General features: G+C 43.8%; 1 protein-coding gene across 1 annotated transcript; it reads left to right on the forward strand.

The window, feature by feature from the left end:
- Positions 1-1,834: 1,834 nt before the first annotated feature.
- LOC106701588 (melanoma-associated antigen B4-like) lies at positions 1,835-27,684 on the forward strand (the record flags this gene model as incomplete). Its single annotated transcript, XM_070367021.1, is given in 5 exon segments — positions 1,835-1,948; positions 3,008-3,718; positions 3,720-4,023; positions 27,024-27,649; positions 27,652-27,684. Coding segments are annotated over 5 exon segments (1,788 nt in total), but the record flags the coding sequence as incomplete, so codon positions are not given.

A 27,684-nucleotide genomic window follows, 5' to 3' on the forward strand; every position in this document is an offset into this window, starting at 1 on the left:
TCTTAGAAAACAGGACAGGAAATATTCAAACATGTAAGAGACTTCAAAAATCTGGAATAAAAAAAAAAGATCATGGCAGCAAAATCATCCAGTTGGTCTGGAAGAATCAACAATTACTTACACCAAGTAACAGAAAATACACCATAAACAGAAGCAACCATAGAAAAAATTTACCTACAAAGAAACTTTAGAAAAATGTATACAGTCTTCATGGAGGCAACAAGAAGAATTTCCTGAGAGTCTTAGGAAAAAGAAGGCTCAAACAGAATAGTATGTTATGTATATTCATGAAGAACAGATATTGTAAGACTGTCAATTTTCTGTAACTCCTTTACAGATTTAGTACCACATTCAGAGTAGCTGAGACCACAGTGAAACACGGTCTGCTGCTTTTTGTACCCAGAAGTAACCACAGAAATCTTATGGAAGGAATGAAGAAAACTATTAACAAAAGTGAAAACATAAAATTAAATAATCCCTGATGGACAGTAAGTCTCCACTGAACTTGACCCTATGTGTGCCCAGGTGGGGAGTACTTAAGAGACTGGCACAGATGTGCAGGCTGCAAGGGAAGCAGACAACAGGATCAGCTGCAAAAGGCTTTAAACTTGAGCCCTGGATTCTTCCACTCTGCCCTGGGATCATGAATCTCCACTGCTTCACTGAAGGAATCTGAGGCAGCATCTCCAAGGCCCCATGCCAGGACCATGGGGCACCAAAGTTTGGCTTGGATGTGGCAGTATGGCCCAGATCATGAAATAACCAGCACAAAGTTTGTTGTGTGTGTGCTTAGTCACTCAGTTGTGTCTGACTCTTTGCGACCCCATGGACTGTAGCCCACCAGGCTCCTCTGTCCAAGGGGAAACTCCAGGCAAGACTACCAGAGTGGGTTGCCATGCCCTCCTCCAGGGGTCTTCCCAACCCACGGATTGAACCCAGGTCTCCCACACCACAGGCAGATTCTTTACTGTCTGAGCCACCAGGGAATGCTAGTGGATGAGAACTGGCCCTTTTAAATGATCACCTTAATAGACTATCACCCAGGGACTAAAAGAGAAAAGTTAGTATCACAGTAATTGTACAAAATGACAGAACATCATCTCAGAACTTTTGAGCAATGACCCTGCAGTCGACTGACAGCCCACAGTGAGAACTGTCAGGCTAAGGAGGCCCTTCACTTACTCTTCTGGAATTGTATGAGCATGGTTGGGGACAGGGGTGGACTTATACCAGAAAGGGAAGGATTTCCAGGCCCTGTCAGCAGTCAATATGAATGAAGTTTCTGAGTGAGATGTGAGGGGTTCCACACCACAGAAGACAGTCTCCCATCCTTCCCTCTCAGCTCATCTTACCTGTAGCAGCCATTTCCAGGAAGCCTCGGGTAGAAATGGCGAGATGAGACGTATGTGCACTTCATACCAGGAGACTCAGGGGTTCACATCTTTGATATAAGGCCTTGGCCTCAGGTCAGCAGATGGGACAATAGCCTAGCATCTAAAGGGGTTAAGGGAAGGCATGGAAAATGACAGAGCATTGCTTACTATAGAAGAGAGAGCCCAAGAGAGCCTTCGGTGTTAGTCTCATGGGCTCCAGGAAGGCTATTAGGCTTGGGCTCCCCAATTCTTCCTGTTGGGAGTGCTGACACAAGTGAGAGGCATGGAGTGAGCCAGCTGACAGTTCAGGACAGGGACATCCCAGGACCCCTTAAGAGTCAAGGGAAAGTCCACGTGCCAATCCTGTGAGAAGCTCGCCCAGAACCCGGCCTGTCCAGGTCCCGCCCTTGCTGTCCTCCAGGAGCCCAGATGCGCATGACAGGAAGTGACGTCCTCCTAAGCACGCTGGGGGAGCGACGCCATCCTTGACAGTGCCGCTATCTCTGAGAGCTGCCGTTGACGGTGGCCAGAGGGAGCAGTCCCAAGTGTCATCGGGTGTCAAGATCGGAGGTGACGTGAGTTACGAGTGCAGGGACAAGTCTCTGTACCCCCATTCCCTTTTCCCTCTGAAAAGAGGGGGCCACACAGCCTCCGGCCACCCTACCCCTGCACTCAGACCAGAGGATCCAGCCTAGCTCTTAGGCCCCAAGACCATCCACTAACCCCTAGGGGGTCTCGGGAAAGAATGCCTCGGTCAGGCTCTGCTGGACCCCAGCTCTGCTCAGTAGAGGAAGAGCCACGAGCCCTGTGGAGTGAAGGAGGGACCCTGGGGGGACTGAGGGTCTCCATACACCAGAACGGCAGCCATGTGTAACCCCCACTCACGCGATTTGGCTGCGGATTATCCGGGCAGCCGCCGGGCAGCTCTAAAGGCTGAGGGGCTCCCTCACTGCGACCTGGGACACAGGACACTCGGAGAAGAGGGGACTTTGGTCTGAGGGGCTGGCAGCTGGTCAGTAGAGGGAGGATGTCAGGGTTCGGGAAGAGTCAGGATGAGGGCCATCCTCCCCGACAAATGGGCGACTCAGGACCCTCCCCTGTGCTCAGCGCTTCCTCCCGGCCAAACATCGGGAAGGGGGATGGCGGTCTGAGAGGGGAGCTTGGAGCCTGGTTGTGAAGGGGCAGCCACGAGACAGCAGAAGGGAAGGTCCTGGGACCCTTCAGTGGGGGGCTGAGTATGCCCTCCTCTCCTCGTCTGGGGTGACAGGGAAGGTGGCAGCGTCAATTTCAGACAGGAGAGGGAACAGGCTGGGTGCGGGAGAGGGGGCATTGGATATGGGGGTGTCTCGCACCAATTTTCATCCTGACTCTGAATGTCAGCTGAGAGGACCTGCCTCCCCTGCCAGCCCCCACTGGTCCCCCTTTTAATGCCCAGGCAGGACTGTCTGCTGTGCCCCAGGGCTCACTCTCCCTTGCTACTCAGTGGTCTCAGGGGACAGGCTGACCAGGAGAACAGGAGCCCTGTGGGTCCTAGAGCACTGGCCTCGAGGACCCCTCAGAGGTGGCTTCCATTCAAGCCAGGGAGGACTCTCCTCGCTGAAGGTTCTCACAGCATGTCCTTGTCCCTCCTCCAGGTGCCTTCCTGCCTGCTTTCCTGCCCGCACTCCCACCTGCGGTCCCTGACCTGCTGTCACCATGCCTCGGAGGCACAAGAGCAAGTCCCATGCCCGCGGGAAACGCCACCAGGTCGGGGGGACACTCAGGAGGCCCAGGCCAGTGCTGCTGCAGCCCCAAAGGAGGAGTGCCCCTCCTCCCCCTCTTCTGCCCCTCAGGGTTCTCCCCCGAGCTCCCCTGCTGCTGGTGATCACCAGGAGCTTCAGGGAGCCATGGCCCCTAGCTCTCCTGATGCAGGGCCTTCATGTGCAGGATCTGATGAAGGTGCCCAGGGCCCCGAGGAGGAAAGTGCAGGTGCCTCCCAGGAAGCCCCTGCCACTCAGAGCACTCGCAAAGATCCTCTGGCCAGGAAGGCCAGGATACTCGTGGAGTTCCTGCTGGAGAAGTACACCAAGAAGGAGCCCATCACGCAGAATGCCCTGATGAAAATCGTCAGCAGGAAGTACAGGCAGCACTTCCCTGAGATCCTCAGTACAGCCCGTGAGCGCATGGAGCTGGTCTTTGGCCTGGAGATGAAGGAAGTCGACCGTAGAGGGAACATCTACACCCTCATCAGGAAGCTCAACCTCGGGGGAAACGATTGTCGGCGTGATGAGGGGGCGCTGCCCAAGTCCCGTCTCCTCATGGTGCTCCTGGGGGTCATCTTCATGAATGGTAACCGCGCCACTGAGGAGAGAGATCTGGGAATTCCTCAGTATGTTGGGGATCTATGCTGGGAGGAGGCACTGCATCTTTGGGGAGCCCAGAAGGCTCATCACCAAAGATCTGGTGCAGAAGGAGTACCTGAACTACCGCAAGGTACCCAATAGTGATCCTCCACGCTACGAGTTCCTGTGGGGCCCGAGAGCTTGTGCTGAGACCAGTAAGATGAAGGTACTGGAGGTTCTAGCCAAGTTCCATGGTAGGGTCCCTAGTTCCTTCCCAGACCTCTATGACGAGGCTCTGAGAGATCAGGTGGAGAGAGCAGGGCTGAGAGGTGCGGCCAGGGCTCCCACCATGGCTGAGGCCAGTGCCCCTTCCAGGGCCAAGTCCTGCAGCTCCTCCCACATCTAGGGAGGGGGGCAGGGCACTTTGTTCCCTTTGTGTTGGAAGAGAGCAGTCAAGCTCCTAAATAGTGCAGAGTAGTAGGGGTGGAGGGAACAAAACCCATATCTTCTTACAGTTTAAATGGTAAGCGAGTTTAGGTCTAGTTTGTTTTAACAAAATATATATCTGTTTTCTTGTATCCACATGAGAAATACCTAATGAACAATGATTTAAATTAGAAATGTAAAGAGGTGAAGGAGGTGTTTAGTATTTTCAAATGTTCTTACTTTTGATAAGGTTTATTGTGCTTCAGAATTCAAATGTATGAATCATATAAATCATAGTTTCCAGCTGTTTTAATGTTTTAAAAGTTTGGGTATTTGTAAAACACACTGAAAGTACTGAATATATTGTTCACAATGCAAACAAGATAACATGACATTAGAAGAGAATTTTTCTTGAAGAGTAGTCAAGCTTCTAAAGAGTGCATGGTAGTGGGGGTTAGATCACATTTCTTTCGATCACATTTCTCTTTCTGTTTCACATGAGTAACTTCTACATATTATTTGTTTTTTTTTTTTTTTCCAAATATTTTTACTTCTAAGAGGTTGTTTTTCCTCAGAGTATTAATTTGGTAATGATACTGCTGTTATATTCATTGCTGTTTTAAAAGTTTTAAAGGTACAGTTTTGGTAGATATAAAAGAAATTCAGGAGCCATCTATATTGTCTTTATGATCTGAAAGTAGGTAACATAGCACTGCAAGAGTGATTTTCATGCTAATGTGAAAGAAGACCACAGAAACTTTTGAGAATCAAAAAGAAAATGGAGAAAAGAATAGAGTAAAAAGTCTTTAAGTTGTGGTTTACCTTCTTTCTTTTAAACTTTCTTTTAGTAAAAAAAAAAAAATACTTTGACTTATTTAGCTCATTTAAGAATATTTGTTTCTTTTGTCCTAATTCACTGCATATTCTCTGCTCTCTCCTGGATTAAAAGTAAACTCAGATGGGAAGGTGGTATTTGAGGGGTTCATAGTAATCATAACTTCCACTTATTACAAACCAATACTTAATCAGTATGCCACTGCTTTATATGTAGAACATGCATTCCAGCATTCATGCAGGATCAGATTTAGCAGACTCCATTTATGGATGGATAACTTGCAAATTTCTCAAGTTCACAAACTGATGAAGTGACCTTCCTAGGACTAGTCCCCCGATCTGGATTAGTGCAGAGCCCACAATGTGCCACTTCTCCCAGCCTAAGCCAGACATCATGTCTTTTCATTCATTTTTCCTCTAAACACTCCAAAAAATGTGTCTGGTTGGATACATGGGGCCCTGTCCCAAAGAACTGTTTTGGAATAAAGTTTAAAAAATGCTGATAAATGAATGGTATGAAAGAAGACAAAACTACTCAGGGACAATGTGGTCATGAACACATGCAATGTCAGATACCCTGAAAAGATCAATATGCCCTCATTTATCCTTCTTGATTCTCAGGGACATAAAGCCTTAGCTTAAGCACTGTGTCCTCAGGTCAATGGATGGAAGAGTCCCAGCCTCTGATAGTTATCAAGGGGAAGATTTTAGAACACTAGGGGTCCCACAAACTATATCCTGCTTCTTGCCTTGTGTGGCCATGGGGAGAGCAGTCTGTCTGAGGTGTGCCTTCCTTTCCTGCAGGGCAAAGGTGGAGGGGTTCTCAGGGAGTTGAGTGCCTTGGTCTTGTGGCAGCAGCTCCAATTCTGCCCAAGTAGGAGATCCTAAGAGGCCTTCATAGGATTTACAGTGAGGACACTGGGTGCTGATGAGTGGACCCCCCCCATAGCAAGGGGGATGGCACGGAGGAACAGGCAAGGGTAGCCAGGGAGTAGCTCTCTCACCTCCCCTTCTGTTGTCTCAAGAAGGCAAAAGCCTTGGCCACAGGCCAGCTGATTCAGCCAGTAGAGAGGGTGGATTCCCATATGCTACTGGAAGTCAAGGTAAGAAACCTGATCTAAGACAGGGGGACCACTGACTCCAGAAGAGAGTGGAGCCCTAGAATGTTCTCCTCCTCAGAAGGCCCCAGTAGCTTTGCACACATCTGGTTCATCCTGTCTTCCAATCCAGAACTTCCAAGAAAGTAATGCCTTTGTTCTGAGGAGCACAGCCTCAGGTGAGTGGAGGCTGCAGTCTGGGTCTGGTCAGGAGTGAGGATGAGGTCCCTGAATGAGGGGCAAGAGGACCACTCAGCCCAGAACAGGGGAGACTGTGGAGGCCCAGCCCTGATGTCAGCCCTATGAGACCCAGGAGAAAGCTTTCTGGCTGAAGTGCTTCTCTTTCCACTGGAGTGGTCTCAGGGAGGTGAGAGCCTTGGTCTACTGGGAGAAGCCTCACTTCAGTACAGAGTGGAAGCTAGTGACCCCAAATGAGAATAAAGGGACTGCACCTAGAACACAGCCCTGCCCCTCTACACCTCGCACTGGCAAATTTGGGAATGTGGGCATGATGCACCCCACACATTTCTTTTAGAGCATCTCAGGAGGTGAGGTGCTGGGGCTCAGGGGTCAACCTCAGGAGGAATTCCAGGTCATGCCAAGAGTCAAGTAGAGGACCATGAGGACTAAAGGAACCACTCACACTATACCACTTTTATAGAATCCCTCCCCTAGGGTCAGCCATGAGTGACCACAGGTTGGCAGCCCTCACATCCTCTGAGGAGGTCTCAGGGAATTTAAGGCTGTCAGCATGAGAGGACAGGTCTCGTTAGGAGATGGGAAGTCAGTGTGAGGACCTGGAGAGAGGACATTAATAGTGAAGAGAGGGAGGAAATACAGGTCTTCCTAGGAGCCTGACTGAGGACAGGTGCAGCCAGCATGTACACATTGAAGCCTAGCATGGAGAATTTTGAGCAGTACTTTGCTAGCATGTGAGATGAGTGCAATTGTGCAGTAGTTTGAACATTCTTTGGCATTGCCTTTCTGTGGGATTGGAATGACAGCTGACCTTTTCCAGTTCTATGGCCACTGCTGATTTTTCCAAATTTACTGGCGTATTAAGTGTAGCACTTTAAAGCATCATCTTTCAAGATTTGCAAAAGGTCACCTGGAATTCCATCACCTCTAGTAGCTTTGTTTGTAGTGATGCTTTCTAAGGCCCACTTGACTTCGCATTTCAGGATGTCTGTCTCTAGGTGAATGATCACTCCGTCATGGTTATTGGATCATTATGATCTTTTTAGTATAGTTCTTTTGTGTATTCATGCCACCTCTTCTACAGAGCTTCTGCTTCTGTTAGGTCCTCACCATTTCTGTCCTTCTTGTGCCCATTGTTGCATGAAATGTTCCCTTGGTATCTCTAATTTTCTTGAAGAGAATCTAGTCTTTCCCATTCTATTGATTTCCCCTGTTTCTTTGCACTGATCACTTAGGAAGGCTTTCTTATCTCTCCTTGCTATTCTTTGAAACTCTGCATTCAGATGGATATATCTTTCCTTTGCTCCTTTGCCTTTGCTTCTCTCCTTTTCTCAGCTATTTGTAAGGAATCCTCAGACAATCATTTTGCCTTTCTGAATTTCTTTTTCATGGGGATGGTTTTGATCACCGCCTCCTGTACAATGCTACAAACCTCCGTCCATAGTTCTTCAGTCACTCTGTCTTCCAGATCTAATCGCTTGAATCTATTTGTCACCTCCACTGTATAATCATATGGGATTTCATTTAGGTCATACCTGAATGGCCTTCTGCTTTTCCCTACTTTCTTCAAATTGAGCCTGAATTTTACAAAAAGGAGTCCATCACCTGAGCCACAGTCAGCTCCTGGTCTTTTTTTTGCTTATGAAGTAGAGATTTTTCACCTTTGACTGCAAAGAATATAATCAATCTGATTTTGTTATTGACCATCTGGTGATGTCCATGTGTAGAGTCTTCTCTTGTGTTGTTGGAAAAGGGTGTTGGCTATGACCAGTGCGTTCTCTCAGCAAAACTGTTAGCCTTTGCCCTGCTTCAATTTGGAGTTCAAGGACAAACTTGCTCTTACTCCAGGTATCACTTGACTTCCTACTTTCGCATTCCAAGCCTCTGATGAAAAGGACATATTTTCTTGGTTTTAGTTCTAGATGGTCTCGTAGGTCATCATAGAACTGTTCAACTTCAGTTTCTTTGGCATTAATGGTTGGTGCATAGACTTGGATTACTGTTGTATTGAATGGTTTGCCTTGGAAATAAACAGAGATCATATTGTCCTTTTTGAGATTGCACCCAAGTAATGCATTTCGGACTCTTTTGTTGACTATGAGGCTATTCCATTTCTTTTTTAAGATTCTTTCTCACAATAGTAAATATAATGGTCATGTGAATTAAATTTGCTCATTCCCATCCATTTTAGTTCACTGATTACTAAAATGTTCATGTTCACTCTTGCCATCTCCTGTTTGACCACTTCCAACTTACTTTGATTCATGGACCTAACATTCCAGGTTCCTATGCAATACTGTTCTTTACAGCATCAGAGTTTACTTTCATCACCAGTCACATCCACCACTGGGTGTTGCTTTCACTTTGGCTCTGTCTCTTCATTGTTTCTGGAATTATTTCTCCACTCTTCTCCAGTAGCATATTGGGCACCTACTGACCTGGGGTGTTCCTCTTTCAGTGTCATATCTTTTGTCTTTTCATACTGTTCATGGATTCTCAAGGCAAGAATACTGAAGTGCTTGGCTTTTCCCTTCTCCAGTAGACCATGTTTTGTCAGAACTCTCCACCATGACCTGTCTGTCTTGGATGCCCCTACACGGCTTCATAGAGTTAGACAAGGCTGTGATCCATGTGATCAGCTTGGTTAGTTTTCTGATTGTGGTTTTTCATTCTGTCTGCCTTTTGATGGATAAGGTTAAGAGGCTTGTAGAAGCTTCCTGATGGGAGGGACTGGCTGTGGCAATACTGAGTGACTCAAACTAAGTGGCAAATATTTGTGACTCATCAGATCAGATCAGATCAGATCAGTCGCTCAGTCCTGTCTGACTCTTTGTGACCCCATGAATTGTAGCATGCCAGGCCTCCCTGTCCATCACCAACTCCCAGAGTTCACTGAGACTCACGTCCATCGAGTCAGTGATGCCATCCAGCCATCTCATCCTCTGTCATCCCCTTCTCCTCCTGCCCCCAATCCCTCCCAGCATCAGAGTCTTTTCCAATGAGTCAGCTCTTCGCATGAGGTGGCCAAAGTACTGGAGTTTCAGCTTTAGTATCATTCCTTCCAAAGAAATCCCAGGGCTGATCTCCTTCAGAATGGACTGGTTGGATCTACTTGCAGTCCAAGGCACTCTCAAGAGTCTTCTCCAACACCACAGCTCAAAAGCATCAATTCTTGGGTGCTCAGCCTTCACAGTCCAACTCTCACATCCATACATGACCACAGGAAAACCATAGCCTTGACTAGATGAACCTTTGTTGGCAAAGTAATGTCTCTGCTTTTGAATATGCTATCTAGGTTGGTCATAACTTTCCTTCCAAGGAGTAAGTGTCTTTTTAATTTCATGGCTGCAGTCACCATCTGCAGTGATTTTGGAGCCCAGAAAAATAAAGTCTGACACTGTTTCCACTGTTTCCCATCTATTTCCTATGAAGTGATGGGACCAGATGCCATGATCTTCGCTTTCTGAATGTTGAGCTTTAAGCCAACTTTTCCACTCTCCACTTTCACTTTCATCAAGAGGCTTTTTAGTTCCTCTTCACTTTCTGCCATAAGGGCAATCTTGAATCTAACTTGTGCTTCATTCAGTCTGGCATTTCACATAATGTACACTGCATACAAGTTAAATAAGCAGGGTGACAATACACAGTTTGATGTACTCCTTTCCCAATTTGTCATCAGTCCATTGTTCTATCCAGTTCTAACTGTTGCTTCCTGACCTGTATGCAGATTTCTCAGGAGGCAGGTTAGGTGGTCTGGTATTCCCATCTCTTAAGAATTTTCCACATTCTATTGTGATCCACACAGTCAAAGGCCTTAGGGTAGTCAATAAAGCAGAAGTAGATGCTTTTCTGGAATTCTCTTGCTTTTTCTATGATCCAATAGATGTTGGCAATTTGATCTCTGTTTCCTTTGCCTTTTCTAAATCCAGCTTGGACATCTGGAAGTTCTTGATTCATGTACTATTGAAGCCTAGCATGGAGAATTTTGAGCAGTACTTTGCTAGCATGTGAGATGAGTGCAATTGTGCAGTAGTTTGAACATTCTTTGGCATTGCCTTTCTGTGGGATTGGAATGACAGCTGACATTTTCCAGTCCTATGGCCACTGCTGAGATTTCCAAATTTACTGGCATATTAAGTATAGCACTTTAAAGCACCATCTTTCAAGATTTGCAGAAGCTCACCTGGAATTCCATCACCTCCAGTAGCTTTGTTTGTAGTGATGCTTCCTAAGGCCCACTTGACTTCACATTTCAGGATGTCTGTCTCTAGGTGAATGATCACTCTGTCATGGTTATTGGATCATTATGATCTTTTTAGTATAGTTCTTTTGTGTATTCATGCCACCTCTTCTACAGAGCTTCTGCTTCTGTTAGGTCCACACCATTTCTGTCCTTCTTGTGCCCATTGTTGCATGAAATGTTCCCTTGGTATCTCTAATTTTCTTGAAGAGAATCTAGTCTTTCCCATTCTATTGATTTCCCCTGTTTCTTTGCACTGATCACTTAGGAAGGCTTTCTTATCTCTCCTTGCTATTCTTTGAAACTCTGCATTCAGATGGATATATCTTTCCTTTGCTCCTTTGCCTTTGCTTCTCTCCTTTTCTCAGCTATTTGTAAGGACTCCTCAGGCAACCATTTTGCCTTTCTGAATTTCTTTTTCATGGGGATGGTTTTGATCACCGCCTCCTGTACAATGCTACAAACTTCCGTCCATAGTCCTTCAGTCACTCTGTCTTCCAGATCTAATCCCTTGAATCTATTTGTCACCTCCACTGTATAATCATACGGGATTTCATTTAGGTCATACCTGAATGGCCTACTGCTTTTCCCTACTTTCTTCAAATTGAGCCTGAATTTTACAAAAAGGAGTCCATCACCTGAGCCACAGTCAGCTCCTGGTCTTTTTTTTTGCTTATGACATAGAGATTTTTCACCTTTGACTGCAAAGAATATAATCAATCTGATTTTGTTATTGACCATCTGGTGATGTCCATGTGTAGAGTCTTCTCTTGTGTTGTTGTAAGAGGGTGTTGGCTATGACCAGTGTGTTCTCTCAGCAAAACTGTTAGCCTTTGCCCTGCTTCAATTTGGAGTTCAAGGACAAACTTGCTCTTACTCCAGGTATCACTTGACTTCCTACTGCATTCCAAGCCTCTGATGAAAAGGACATATTTTCTTGGTTTTAGTTCTAGATGGTCTCGTAGGTCATCATAGAACTGTTCAACTTCAGTTTCTTTGGCATTAATGGTTGGTGCATAGACTTGGATTACTGTTGTATTGAATGGTTTGCCTTGAAATAAACAGAGATCATATTGTCCTTTTGAGATTGCACCCAAGTAATGCATTTTCGGACTCTTTTGTTGACTATGAGGCTATTCCATTTCTTTTTAAGATTCTTTCTCACAATAGTAAATATAATGGTCATGTGAATTAAATTTGCTCATTCCCATCCATTTTAGTTCACTGATTACTAAAATGTTCATGTTCACTCTTGCCATCTCCTGTTTGACCACTTCCAACTTACTTTGATTCATGGACCTAACATTCCAGGTTCCTATGCAATACTGTTCTTTACAGCATCAGAGTTTACTTTCATCACCAGTCACATCCACCACTGGGTGTTGCTTTCACTTTGGCTCTGTCTCTTCATTGTTTCTGGAATTATTTCTCCACTCTTCTCCAGTAGCATATTGGGCACCTACTGACCTGGGGTGTTCCTCTTTCAGTGTCATATCTTTTTGTCTTTTCATACTGTTCATGGGATTCTCAAGGCAAGAATACTGAAGTGCTTGGCTTTTCCCTTCTCCAGTGGACCATGTTTTGTCAGAACTCTCCACCATGACCTGTCTGTCTTGGATGCCCCTACACGGCTTCATAGAGTTAGACAAGGCTGTGATCCATGTGATCAGCTTGGTTAGTTTTCTGATTGTGGTTTTCATTCTGTCTGCCTTTTGATGGATAAGGTTAAGAGGCTTGTAGAAGCTTCCTGATGGGAGGGACTGGCTGTGGCAATACTGAGTGACTCAAACTAAGTGGCAAATATTTGTGACTCATCAGATCAGATCAGATCAGATCAGTCGCTCAGTCCTGTCTGACTCTTTGTGACCCCATGAATTGTAGCATGCCAGGCCTCCCTGTCCATCACCAACTCCCAGAGTTCACTGAGACTCACGTCCATCGAGTCAGTGATGCCATCCAGCCATCTCATCCTCTGTCATCCCCTTCTCCTCCTGCCCCCAATCCCTCCCAGCATCAAAGTCTTTTCCAATGAGTCAGCTCTTCGCATGAGGTGGCCAAAGTACTGGAGTTTCAGCTTTAGTATCATTCCTTCCAAAGAAATCCCAGGGCTGATCTCCTTCAGAATGGACTGGTTGGATCTACTTGCAGTCCAAGGCACTCTCAAGAGTCTTCTCCAACACCACAGCTCAAAAGCATCAATTCTTGGGTGCTCAGCCTTCTTCACAGTCCAACTCTCACATCCATACATGACCACAGGAAAAACCATAGCCTTGACTAGATGAAGCTTTGTTGGCAAAGTAATGTCTCTGCTTTTGAATATGCTATCTAGGTTGGTCATAACTTTCCTTCCAAGGAGTAAGTGTCTTTTAATTTCATGGCCGCAGTCACCATCTGCAGTGGTTTTGGAGCCCAGAAAAATAAAGTCTGACACTGTTTCCACTGTTTCCCCAACTATTTGCCAGGAAGTAATGGGACCGGATGCCATGATCTTCGTTTTCTGAGTGTTGAGCTTTAAGCCAACTTTTTCACTCTCCACTTTCACTTTCATCAAGAGGCTTTTTAGTTCCTCTTCCCTTTCTGCCAGAAGGGTGGTGTCATCTGAATATCTGAGGTTATTGATATTTCTCCCGTCAATCTTGATTCCAGCTTGTGTTTCTTCCAGTCCAGCGTTTCTCATGATGTACTCCGCATATAAGTTAAATAAACAGGGTGACAATATACAGCCTTGACGTCCTCTTTTTCCTATTTGGAACCAGTCTGTTGTTCCATGTCCAGTTATAACTGTTGCTTCCTGACCTACATATAAATTTCTCAAGAGGCAGGTCTGGTATTCCCATCTCTTTCAGAATTTTCCACAGTTGATTGTGATCCACACAGTCAAAGGCTTTGGCATAGTCAATAAAGCAGAAATAGATGTTTTTCTGGAACTCTCTTGCTTTTTCCATGATCCAGCGGATGTTGGCAATTTGATCTCTGGTTCCTCTGGCTTTTCTAAAACCAGCTTGAACATCAGGAAGTTCACGGTTCACATATTGCTGAAGCCTGACTTGGAGAATTTTGAGCATTACTTTACTAGCGTGTGAGATGAGTGCAATTGTGCAGTAGTTTGAGCATTCCTTGGCATTGCCTTTGTTTGAGATTGGAATGAAAACTGACATTTTCCTATCCTGTGGCCACTGCTGAGTTTTCCAAATTTACTGGCATACTGAGTGCTGCACTTTCACAGCATCATCTTTCAGGATTTGGAATAGCTCAACTGGAATTCCATCACCTCCACTAGCTTTGTTCGTAGTGATGCTTTCTAAGGCCCACTTGACTTCACATTCCAGGATGTCTGTCTCTAGGTCAGTGATCACACCATCATGATTATCTAGGTCATGAAGATCTTTTTTGTACAGTTCTTCTGTGTATTCTTGCCATCTCTTCTTAATATCTTCTGCTTCTGTTAGGTCCATCCCATTTCTGTTCTTTATCGAGCCCATCTTTGCATGAAATGTTCCTTTGGTATCTCTGATTTTCTTGAAGAGATCTCTAGTCTTTCCCATTCTGTTGTTTTCCTCTATTTCTTTCCATTGATCACTGAAGAATGCTTTCTTATCTCTTCTTGCTATTCTTTGGAACTCTGCATTCAGTTGTTTATATCTTTCCTTTTCTCCTTTGCTTTCACTTCTAGGTGTTTCAAGAGGGCATAAGAGGGCACACACACTGAAACCATACTCACAGAAAACTAGTCAATCTAATCACACTAGAACCACAGCCATGTCTAACTCAATGAAACTAAGCCATGCCTGTGGGGCAACCGAAGATGGGTGGGGCATGTTGGAGAGATCTGATGGAATGTGGTCCACTGGAGAAGGGAATGGCAAACCATTTCAGTATTCTTGCCTTGAGAACCCCATGAACAGTATTAACAGGCAAAATGATAGGATACTGAAAGAGAAATTCCCCAGGTCAGTAGGTACCCAATATGCTACTGGAGATCAATGGAGAAATAACTCCAAAAAGAATGAAGGGATGGAGCCAAAGCAAAAACAATACCCAGCTGTGGATGTGACTGGTGATAGAAGCAAGGTCCAATGCTGTAAAGAGCAATATTGCATAGGAACCTGGAATGTCAGGTCCATGAATCAAGGCAAATTGAAAGTGGTCAAACCAGAGATGGCAAGAGTGAATGTCAACATTCTAGGAATCAGCGAACTGAAATGGGTGAATTTAACTCAGATGACCATTATATTTCCTACTGCGGGCAGGAATCCCTCAGAAGAAATGGAGTGGCCATCATGGTCAACAAAAGAGTCTGAAATGCAGTACTTGGATGCAATCTCAAAAATGACAGAATGATCTCTGTTCGTTTCCAAGGCAAACCATTCAATATCACAGTAATCCAAGTCTATGCCCCAACCAGTAACGCTGAAGAAGCTGAAGTTGAACGGTTCTATGAAGACCTACAAGACCTTTTAGAACTAACACCCAAAAAAAGATGTCCTTTTCATTATAGGGACTGGAATGCAAAAGTAGGAAGTCAAGAAACACCTGGAGTAACAGGCAAATTTGGCCTTGAATACGGAATGAAGCAGGGCAAAGACTAATAGAGTTTTGCCAAGAAAATGCACTGGTCATAACAAACACCTCTTCCAACAACACAAGAGAAGACTCTATCCATGGAACATCACCAGATGGTCAACACCAAAATCAGATTGATTATATTCTTTGCAGCCAAAGATGGAGAAGCTCTATACAGTCAGCAAAAACAAGACCAGGAGCTGACTGTGGCTCAGATCATGAAATCCTTATTTCCAAATTCAGACTTAAATTGACGAAAGTAGGGAAAACCACTAGACCATTCAGGTACGACCTAAATCAAATCCCTTATGATTATACAGTGGAAGTGAGAAATAGATTTAAGGGCCTAGATCTGATAGATAGAGTGCCTGATGAACTATGAAATGAGGTTCATGACATTGTACAGGAGACAGGGATCAAGACCATCCCCATGGGAAAGAAATGCAATTGTGACTCATAATAAGTGGCAAATAAATGAAATTTTGTTGCAGGTGTTCAAAATATCTAGGGAAAGGGGGTCTGAGGCCTCTGGGGCAAATATCTGTTTTCCTTTCCTTTCCAGAATTATGGACCTGGCAGGATAGACATTGCTGGTAGACTGTTTGCACAATTTTATAAAAATCCTACCAGTGTCTATAATTTGAGTCATCTTAAATGATGGTCAGGGAAAGAGTTGCTAGAAAGCTGGGAGGAACCAAGGGATCATCTTGAATTTCTCAAAGCCCCAACTCTTTATTTCATTTAAAGCTATTGTTTACCCATTTACTTTCTCCAATGTGGGAGCTGACTGGTGCCATATTAAATAGACGTCAGGATGGCAAAAGTGTGGCAAGGAAGGGTCAATGTTTTTGGCAGAAGCAAAATGGACTTTATCTACATGTGCCACAATGTTCACAGATTCTTTTGTTGTTCTGCCTGTACATACAAGTCAGCTTCAGTGTTTCTCTGATACTTGGGTTTAGTCCTTTTAGTGTGAGCTTCAATTTTGATGACAGACAACATTCTACTACAGGACATAGAAGACTTCCAAAAGTTTCTAATAATTCCTGAAACACTTATAATACACACCTATACAAGTTTGAAAGTGTGAGTTGCTCAGTTGTGTCTGACTCTTTGCGACCTCTTGCACTGTAGCCCACCAGGCTTCTCTGTCCATGGAATTCTCCAGGTAAGAATACTGGAGTAGGTAGCCATTCCCTTCTCCAGGGGATGTTCCTGACCCAGAGATCGAAGTCAGATCTCCTGCACTGCAGGCAGATTCCTTGCTGTCTGAGCCACCTGGTAAGCCAGACACAATGTAAAAAAGGCTTAACATTATTTCTTATTTGGCAATGCTTCCCATGTAATTTCACATAACCAATATTCTTAATTAGTTTAATATCTCTCTTTTTATAAGGAGAGAGAATAAATCTTTGAGATATTTCAGGGGCCCTCTGAAATAACGTATACCTCAAAGCTACTTCTAAGTCAAAAAGACATGTAGAATTTGATTTGGAGGAAGCTTTTCAAAAACATCAAAGAGGCTTTAAAACACTTAGTCTCATAGATCACTGGGAAAAAATGCTTAGTTATCCACTTAACCAAAATAACAAAGAGTTCATAGGCAAATATAGGTTATATTGTTCTGATTAAAATTTAGCTCTTTTAACATCCAGAGGACTAGGTTTACTTAAGCAATCATGTTCTGATAAAGATTCTCTCTCTCTCTCTGTCTCTCTCTCTCTCTCTCTCTCTATATATATATATATATATATATATATATTTCAGATTCCTTCAAGGTAAAGAAAAACTTTCATAATTTCTTCTTACCAAGAACAAACCCATAGAAAAAATACAGTTTGTCCTTTTAACAAAGATAAAACCAAATTCCAATTTTATACCAAGTTACTTTTGATACTTAAACTCACTTACTTAATTAAATTGATTCCAATTTTATTTATTCTTGACCACACATAAAATTCCTTTCCAAAGATTTATTTTTTCACAAAACTTACAATTTTCTATGTCCATTTTAGTTTGTGCCTTGTTTTCTTTCCCATTTGGGAATAACCAGCCTTACAAAAAACTACTTTTTTTTTTCTTAACAAAAACATCTCCATACCATATAAATTTTATTACCACCAAATATATTCTGTCTGTTATTATACTCAGTAGCTTTAACCACATATTAAACTTCTTAATCCTTTTAATTTTAATTTTTTCAGTGAAAATAAAAGTAAGTAATCTTTTTTTTTTTTCCCTTTTTAAATTTAAATTTATTTATTTTAATTGGAAAATAATTACTTTACAATATTGTATTGGTTTTGCCATACATCAACATGAATCCGCCATGGGTGTACACGTGTTCCCCGTCCTGAACCCCCCTCCCACCTCCCTCCCCGTACCATCCCTCTGGGTCATCCCAGTGCACCAGCCCCAAGCATCCTGTATCCTGCATCGAACCTGGACTGGTAATTTGTTTCTTTCTTAATTGTATTAATATTTTGTGGCTCAGCAAACTTAAAAACACACGTTATAATTTCCAGAAATATATAGAATAATCTTTCAATAAAACATAAGGTACATTTATTAATAAACCAAAACATACTTAGTCTCTTGTAGTAACAGGTGAAATATATGCAAACTTAGATTTGTTCAACAATTAATGTTTTAGTATTTTATCTTATTTGGAAATGACTAGAGAGTCAACAAATTTTCATCACTTAATTTAACTTAGCCAAACTCTAAGAGTATAAATTACCAAAGAGATTTAGGAAACAATTTGAGTAGACATATCACAAAACGATTATTGTTAAAAAGTTCACCTAAAAACTCCTATCTCATTTATATCTATTTAATTCTTTTGTTCTTAATAATCATACTTAGATTCCTCATGAAAATCTCATTAAAGCATTTAGTCATTATCTTAAGACCTTTTGACTCTTTTTGTTTGTTTGTTTGTTCCCGACAAATGTTGCAACAGAGACATTAGCTCATTTGACTAGTAAACCCAATAGAACAAAAGTTGGTTATCCATATTTTATTTTATGCTAACTCTGAAGATATACCCATATTAAACCAGTAAGCTTAAATTTAGCTTTTATTTACTCAAGATTATTCTAGCTCATGTGAACTTGAAAAATATTTGGGTTGGTGTTTCTTAAACTTTTAAGAATTTTTATATAAGCACAAGTATTTTTAAGCCAATTAAATAGAGCTCTTTTACAAATATGATTTTGGCAACATAATCTGGAATTAGAAAGATACCATATTTACAATGTATACATATAGACATACAGACAGACAATTAGCTCAAAGTTTTCATTGTAAAACTTTAGTCATGAATCAGGTACAGTACAAAACTCACTAGTTTATAAATAACAACTGGAATTAATTAAGTATACTCATTCAGATGGCTAAAGTATTTTTCTTTGTTTGTGGAGAAGACTTTTAAGATCAGTATTTTCCCTTGACAAGCAATTTTAAAGAGACTGTTTAGGCAAGGGGGTGTTTTAGCAGTATGTGTTTAAAGAGGTTCCTTTTTTTTTTTTTTAATTCTACAGACTGAGCTAACCCAGACTCATTCTCAGGTGCTGTGACCTGTGTTAACATTTGAAAGACATGATAGAATTTATAACTTCAAGGGGCAGAGACAGAAAATGTGTTTTCTCCTAGGAGTTTTGGAGCATATTTGTCTATTATCATAAGTATTTGAGTAATTGTTATTAATTTTTTCCTTAAGTAAAGGAAAATTTTACTCTAATACCCTGGTTATTTATAATATCTACAAGCATTTTAGTAGGGATGGGCAAAGCCTTGGGACTTGTCAAGTTAGGTGTGTTTTGACTTGCTTCTAGAATCGTATTTCTGATTTTATATGTACAAGACAAAGACAGTTGTTTCTGTTAGCCCTTGGCTCCAGCTGATTTGTTCTGAGATTATGTGTAGGAGGTCCTGAAAATTTACTGAGGAAGCAGGGTTATTTTTAAGAAGGAGAATTTTGTTGGATTTTTGTTTAAGTCCTTTCATCATAATAAGGAATGTCTTAAGGGCAGTCATTATTTTTTTTCCTTTCAATTTGATCCTCACATAAGTATCAATATGACAGATGTTTATGATGACAGCTCCCACAAAATGTTTTCCTTTTAAATACAGCCAATTTAAAGGATCCATCATCTGGCAATTGGCAAGTAGGCTCTTATATTAATTTCAAACAGCAACTCAAACCAGTAAGGTGTTTTTTTTTTTTATTGCTTAACCAAAGATGCAAGAAACATAATACAAGAGAGTATTTACCACTCACAAGATCCAGAAAGTTCATTCCCAGAGTTAGTCAAAAAAGTAAAAGCGTTTTGTTGCTACAGGTGGTATGAATGATGTAGTGAAAACAAGCTCTGTAGTGTCCCACAAAACGTGGGGCACTCCAGCCATAAGCTCACTAATTCATGACACCAGGCAGGCACTACTGGCATGAGGCTTTCCAGTGCTAACAAGAAACACAAGCTGAGATGACAAATGCCCTTTATGGACCAGGACCCCTTATGACAACCCCCCCTGAGAGCTGGCCCAACCAGACAAAGGGAGTGCTGCTGGTGACTTCATGTCTTGGAACTCCAGTCTATTCAACAAGCCACCAGATATACCCCAGTAAATGTATCTCCTGGATGGCAGAGATCAGACAGAATATTCTCACTGGACAAAATGATGAGCTCTCAAGATATAAAAGAAGATGGAAGGTAAAGTCTCATCTGGTTTTTAGTTACGGGAACCACAGCAAAGTTTGTCTAAATAGACGCAGGTCTGGTGAGAATTGCTAACTCATCACTCTGTGAGGCTGGCTTGAACAGCAGGCTTATAGAGCCTATGCCTGCTGTCCTGCCCTATGGTTCCTGCTCCTTATGACAAATGACACAACAGACAAAGTAAAACAGTGACCATGTTTGAGAAGAAAAGAATCCCTAAGTTTCCCTAAGTCCAAGGAACTAGCTACGCAAATATTATCTCCTGCTAATCTAAATTTAGAGAGAAAAAAGGGACTCTGACTACTTTCCCTCACATCAGACCTTGAAGGCAGAGATCTGGGGACTGACATGATAAGACATCTTACCTTCTGTGGCCTTTGTCAGATGTCCCAGGATCTCTCAGTAGCAGCAGTCTCAGGATGAGAAACCTCCTGGCTGGCTTGCCAACTGTCAGGGAGAGAGAAATTTATGCCTCTATGCCTCTTGGGTTCCTGTGATTGGACTAAAAATAAAATTGACACAGACAGATTAACAGGAGAAGAAGAAACAAATTGTAATTCATGTGCATGGGGGTGTTTTAGAAATGGGACCTGAAGAAGTGGCCAAAGCAGGCAGCTTTTATATGTTTCATACCTAGAAACAATACATTTTTGAGGAATGGACAGGACAAATAAACGTAAGTTTTTTGGGCTCAATTAGTGAAGAATCTAAACAGAATTTGAGCTTGGGGTAGTAAATTAAAGACATTTGTGTATACAGACTTCTCTGACTGAATTCTCTATTTTTGGCTATCGGGATGTTCTTCTACCTCCAGATGCAGGCAGTGCATCTTTCATATGACAGACATTTCCTGCTTTCAGAGAGACAGAAAAGAGGGTCAAAATATTACTCCTGCAATGGCCTTTTCTTAAGTAACCTGAATACAAGGTAATCAACATGTCACTGTGGCATATTTTGGGGCAACCTGCATTGAGCCCCAACAGGTGAGATGCACAAGAGCCACTCTGTTGACACTTTCTGCCTTGAACTGGTAGAGCCAAATCCCAATGCACTAAAAGAGCATTTTAATTGGGTTATCTTGAGTAATTTACAAATTCTAAGAGGGGCTAGATTTTGGTGGGGAAGAAACAAATAAAAATAGACATGGTTTAGATAGAAGGGAAACTGGAAAGGACTAAAAGAGTTGGTACATGACAAAATTCCAGGAACTTTGAGTTGCTTCCAGGTAGGAAAAAAAAAAAAAGAAAAAAACCTCCACACCAAAATTAAATAATAAATGGTCTAACGTGGAAAAGATACTTAATTTTACTTGCTAAAGCAAAATTTTGACTGATTTGGTATTGTTCTGTCTGAAAGTGCTGCATTTCCCCTGACATATGCTGGATTTAAGAAAACATTCCTACAAAGGAGGGTGATATTGTCTAGGTAAAAATATTAACTGCCATTCATAAAACATGTAATATTTGCCAAGATTTTGATGGGTGCTTTATACACAATACAAACATTCCCACAGTCATACAGTTCAGTTCAGTTCAGTCGCTCAGTCGTGTCTGACTCTTTGAGACCCCATGAATTGCAGCATGCCAGGCCTCCCTGTCCATCACCAACTCCCAGAGTTCACTCAGACTCACGTCCATCAAGTCCGTGATGCCATCCAGCCATCTCATCCTCTGTCGTCCCCTTCTCCTCCTGCCCCCAATCCCTCCCAGCATCAGATCTTTCCCAATGAGTCAACTCTTTGCATGAGGTGGCCAAAGTATTGGAGTTTCAGCTTTAGCATCATTCCTTCCAAAGAACACAGTCATACAAGTTAGGATTTATCAAATTCATTTGGCAGATGAAGAACTTGCATTATTCTCATATTCACAAGGTGGTAAGTAACAGAGCTAGACTAGACTCCTGGTCTGAATTTCTCTAGGGCACACTCTTTTCTACCACTCCCACCCTGATGTTGACCTTGTGTATTTTTACTCACTTTTCTTCTCTCTATTCTGGAATATATTTCAGGTGATTGAAGGAACAATAAAAATAAAAAGCAGTGTGTGCCCAAAGTACTGGATTGAAATACATAACCAGGGCAATAAGAAAACCCAAATAAGTGAGGGGTATGAATAATGAAAAGAAGCTTACTACCTGGTAACAATATGATCATTTATATGTGCAGTGTCAGTTAACCAATGAAATAGGGGGTCTCATGAAATTATCAGGCTCAGCCCACTTCTGTAGTATGCAAGTCTCATAGAACAGAAGTTGTATCGGAAGCCAAGTCTGGGTGGTAAAGAGAAGAAAGAAATTAGCATGTTTTTTGCATTTTTCTCTGAAAGCTCAACTCCTATCTAAGTCCTCTACCTGGCACTTCAGCTTCCCTATCTTACATCATTCCTGGGACACAGACCCATTGCCATCAAGACTCACAGTGGAGATAGTACTTAAGAATTTGCATGGATGTGGCTTTTACAAGGAAGCCATTCATTAAAGAGACAGGAGCTGAGACAGGACTCGGGTGCAGGACTGGAGAACACCACCTGATCGTTTAGGGAGTCCTGCAGGGACAACCCTGTACCTACTCTTAGACCTGTGCCATCAGGCAGCTTCCTGCAAGGAAGGTCTCAAGTAGGTGAGGACCTCGTTGTAAGGACAGTGACAGAAGGAAGTGCCCAAGGTCCTGAAAGGAGTGTAATTGAGAAGCCTATGTGAAACTGTGGGTGTCCTCCACTCCCAGAGGGGGCGCCAGAGATCGAGGCACTATCTATGGTGAGGCGCTCACTTCCTCCTAGGTAGTAGCTAGCACTCACTTCCTGCTAGGCGGCCAAAGAAGGAGAGCGAGTTTGCCTCTGGCGGTGGCGCGTGGCCTCAGGCATGTAAGCATTTCCAGGCTCTAGCAGGAACCGAGTCAAGGTGAGGAGCCTGAATGATGAATGAGAGACTCCCCCCAAACCCCCAACCTCCCCCACCCCGTGCTGCCGCAACCCCCGTCTTTGCCTTGCACCCTGCTCCGTGCCTCGCCCCCTGCCCCATGCCTCGCCCCCTGCCCCGTGCCTCGCCCCCTTCCCCTTGCCTCGGCCCCCCTCCCCTGTGCCTCATGCCCACAAAGCCCTGACACTCTGGTGGAGGAAGATTCCTGCCCAGAGGCTATCCGGGAGGTGAGGACCTTGGTTGAAGTGGGTGGCCCCAGTTTAGAGGGCGAAGAAGACCCTAACAAGGGTCTGAGAGAGGAAATTCAGGTGGAAAGTCTGAACAAGGCCCTGGTTGTTGCTCTCAGAGGACCCAAGCATGGCAGTCAGGTAGAGGTGAGCCTTCCTTTTCTATATGATAGATTAGGAGCTCGACCACCTTGCCCTGAAGGAATTCGAGGAGGCAACTCTGAGTGAGGTCTGAGGGGACCTCCACCCCAGAACAGTGAAGTGGCACAGGACTTGTGGTTCCGTTAAGCTTGGGAAGACCCGAACAGGGCGATCAGGCTGACTTCTTTGAGGAGGGTCTCTGAGATTGTGAGGGTGTTGGTTTTTTAGGGGAGGGGCCTCAAGGTAGCAGATGAAAGCATTCTAGGGTGGCCAGGGGTTGGGATGAGGACCCTATGTGAGGACAAAGGGAATTCCTGCCCTGCTGGCAGCCTGGCGTGTCCGTGCAACTGGTGATGTGATGACTGACACTCATTTTCTCTTATGGTATCTTGAGGATGGAATGGTGAAGGGATGGGGGGTGGGGGGCGAGGCAGGAAGGCAGCATGTGGGGCGAGTGAAAGATTTTATTTATAAGGGGTAGTTTATTCCCCCAGAGTAGGAGGATTTCCAGATCTTTCCAGGAGTTGTATGGGGTACAGAAGAATCCATCTGCTATTCTCAGCCTTAGAGACCATGGGAAAGTGGGGGAACCCTCAAATGTTACTGGGTTGTTGTCTCAGGAGAGGCTGGCAGGAAGACAGAAATCCCAGATCATGCAAAGGGTCAAAGGAAAGATTGAAAGGACTACCAAAAATTGAATCAGTTCAATTCAGTTTGGTCACTCAGTCATGCCTGACTCTTTGTGACCCCATGGACTGCAGCATGCCAGGCTTCCCTGTCCATCACCAACTCCCAGCACTTAATTAAAACTCATGTCCATGGAGTTGGTGATGCCATCCAACCATCTCACCCTCTGTCGTCCCCTTTTCCTCCCGTCTTCAATATTTCCCAGCATCAGGGTCTTTTCCAATGAATCAGTTCTTCCCATAAGGTGCCCAAAGTATTCAGCTTCAGCATCAGTCCCTCCAATGAATATTCAGGACCGATTTCCTTTAGGTTTGACTCGTTTAATCTCCTTGCAGTCTAAGGGACTCTCAAGAGTCTTCTCCAACACCACAGTTCAAAAGCATCAATTCTTTGGTGCTCAGTTTTCTTATAGTCCAACTCTCACATCCATACAGTTCAGTTCAGTCGCTCAGTTGTGTCCAACTCGTTGCAACCCCATGAATCACAGCACGCCAGGCCTCCCTGTCCATCACCAACTGCCGGAGTTCACTCAAACTCATGTCCATCGAGTCGGTGATGCCATCCAGCCATCTCATCCTCTGTTGTCCCCTTCTCCTCCTGCCCCCAATCTCTCCCAGCATCAGGGTCTTTCCCAATGAGTCAACTCTTCGCATGAGGTGGCCAAAGTACTGGAGTTTCAGATTCAGCATCAGTCCTTCCAATGAACACCCAAGACTGATCTCCTTTAGAATGGATTGGTTGGATCTCCTTGCAGTCCAAGCGACTCTCAAGAGTCTTTTCCAACACCACAGTTCAAAAGCATCAGTTCTTCTGTGCTCAGCTTTCTTCACAGTCCAACTCTTACATCCATACATGACCACAGGAAAAACCATAGCCTTGACTAGACAGACCTTTGTTGGCAAAGTAATGTCTCTGCTTTTGAATATGCTATCTAGGTTGGTCATAACTTTCCTTCCAAGGAGTAAGCATCTTTTAATTGCATGGCTGCAATCACCATCTGCAGTGATTTTGGAGCCCAAAAAATAAAGTCTGCCACTGTTTCCACTGTTTCCCCATCTATTTGCCATGAAGTGATGGGACCAGATGCCATGATCTTAGTTTTCTGAATGTTGAGCTTTAAGCCAACTTTTTCACTCTCCTCTTTCACTTTCATCAAGAGGCTTTTTAGTTTCTCTTCACTTTCTGCCATAAGGGTGGTGTCATTTGCATATCTGAGGTTATTGATATTCCCCGGCAATCTTGATTCCAGCTTGTGCTTCTTCCAGCCCAGCGTTTCTCATGATGTACTCTGCATATAAGTTAAATAAGCAGGGTGACAGTATACAACCTTGACGTACTCCTCTTCCTATTTGGAACCAGTCTGTTGTTGCATGTCCAGTTCTAACTGTTGCTTCCTGACCTGCATATTGGTTCCTCAAGAGGCAGGTCAGGTGGTCTAAGTATTCTCATCTCTTTCAGAATTTTCCACAGTTTGTGGTGATCCACACAGTCAAAGGCTTTGGCATAGTCAATAAAGCAGAAATAGATGTTTTTCTGGAACTCTCTTGCTTTTTTGATGATCCAGTGGATGTTGGCAATTTGATCTCTGGTTCCTCTGCCTTTTCTAAAACCAGCTTGAACATCTGGAAGTTCACCGTTAACATACTGCTGAAGCCTGGCTTGCAGAATTTTGAGCATTACTTTACTAGCGTGTGAGATGAGTGCAGTTGTGAGGTAGTTTGAACATTCTTTGGCATTGACTTTCCTTGTGATTGGAATGAAAACTGACCTTTTCCATACATGACTACTGGAAAAACCATAGCTTTGACTAGATGGACCTTTGTCAGCAAAGTAATGTCTCTGCTTTTAATATGCTATCTAGTTTGGTCATAGCTTTTCTTCCAAGGAGCAAGAGTCTTTTAATTTCATGGCTGCAGTCACCATCTGCCATGATTTTGGAGCCCAAGAACATAAAGTCTCTCACTGTTTCCATTGTTTCCCCATCTATTTGCCATGAAGTGATGGGACTGGATGCCATGATCTTAGTTTTTTAAATGTTGAGTTTTAAGCCAACTTTTTCACTCTCCTCTTTCACCAAGAGGCTTTTTAGTTCTTCTTTGCTTTCTGCCATAAGGGTGGTGTCATGTATGTATCTGAGGTTATTGATATTTCTCCCAGCAGTCTTGATTCCAGCTTGTGTTTCATCCAGCCTGGCATTTCAGATAAGTTAAATAAGCAGAGTGACAATAGATCACAAAAAATCTAGGCCCCACATTTTTCATTCAGAACTTGCAGGCTCAGGGCAGGACTGTCAGACTGAGGCTGACAATCCACATCAAATCTGAGAGAGAAGAGTATGAGGTTAGTCTGACGTTGCAGCCACCAGTCAGCAGAGGGGAAGTATACCAGGTACTGCCTGGAGACCAGGTGAGCATCCTTAAGGAGAACTGAGGACCCAAGCAGCCCCTGAAAGAGTGGGTTCCACATAGCTCTCAGTTGGGTATCCTCTGACAGAGAGAAGGGCTAAGGAACCCCTTCACTTCCTCCTCTGGGGTCTCTGGGAAGTGCTGACTTTGGTTTGAGGTGTCAGCTTCAAAGCATCAGAAAAGAGGAGGCTCTAGACCTGCCAACAATTGACTAAATGAGTATGATGACCCTGACTATAAACTGAGAATACCCTCAAACCCAGAAGCGAGGCTCCCTACTGCCAGCCCCTGCTGTCACCCTAGTATACCCCTAGCAGGGTTGGCAGGCTGCATTCTAAGGCTCTAATATCCTGTACAGTTTTCTCAGGGGACAGGCTGATCAAAACAGAAGCCTTGAGAGGTCCTCGACCAGTGCCCCCAAGGACCCTGCAGAGGTGGCTTTGGTTAAAGCCAAGGTGGAATCTCCCTGCTGAGGTGCTTACAGCATCTTATTCTCCTTCCTCCAGGTGCCCACGTCTTCTGAGCTCCTGTCTATACTCCTTCCTGCTGTCCCTGACCATGCCTCGAAGTAAGAAGAGTAAGGCCCGTGGTGGTGATAAATGTCCCCAAGCCCAAGGCAAGACCCAGAGTTGTGGTGGTGCTCAGGCCATAGCAACAGCAGAAGAGGAGTCCACTACCTCCTCTCTTCAGTGTGAAGATATTACCCAGAGTCTGCCTGGTGCTGAGTCATGTAGCACTTCTCGGGAGCGTCAAAGAGTACCGACCATCGCCACTACTGCTCTCTTTTCTTACACTAGATCTTGTGAAGCATTTGATGGCCAATAAAAGTATACAGCACTTGCCTATGAGGTCCCACCCTTCACTGAGACCCCAGGAACTGACTGTTTAACCAGGAAACCTAGCTTGTTGGAGCAGTTCCTTCTGTACAAGTATAACATGAAGCAGCTCATGATGAAGGAAGACATACTGAAGATTATCCACCAAAGCCACCATGACCGATTTGCTGAGATTCTCAAGAGAGCCTCTGAACGCACTGAGCTAGTCTTTGCAGTAGATCTGAAGGAAGTCGACTCAGTTGTTCCCTGCTATAATCTGGTCAGCAAATTGAAACTCCCCAACAATGGGAGGGTGCGTGGTGGAAGAGGTTTACCCAAGACTGGTCTCCTGATGAATCTCCTGGGTATGATCTTCCTGAAGGGCAACTGTGCCCCTGAGGAAGACATCTGGAAATACCTGGGTACGATGCGAGTATATGCTAGAAGAAAGCACATTATCTATGGAGAGCCCAGAAAGCTCATCACCAAAGATTTAGTGAGGCTGAAGTACCTGGAGTACCGCCAGGTTGCCAACAGTGATCCTCCACGTTATGAGTTTCTCTGGGGCCCCAAAGCACATCTTGAAACCAGCAAGATGAAAGTCCTGGAATTTTTGGCAAAGGTCAATGATGCTGTTCCCAGTGACTTCCCCACTTATTATGAAGAAGCTTTGCAAGATGAAGAAGAGAAAGCCCAAGGCATGCATGCAGCCAGGCCTGA

This window comes from Bos mutus, unplaced genomic scaffold (genome assembly GCF_027580195.1).
Source record: "Bos mutus isolate GX-2022 unplaced genomic scaffold, NWIPB_WYAK_1.1 CTG652, whole genome shotgun sequence".
Lineage (NCBI taxonomy): Eukaryota > Metazoa > Chordata > Mammalia > Artiodactyla > Bovidae > Bos > Bos mutus.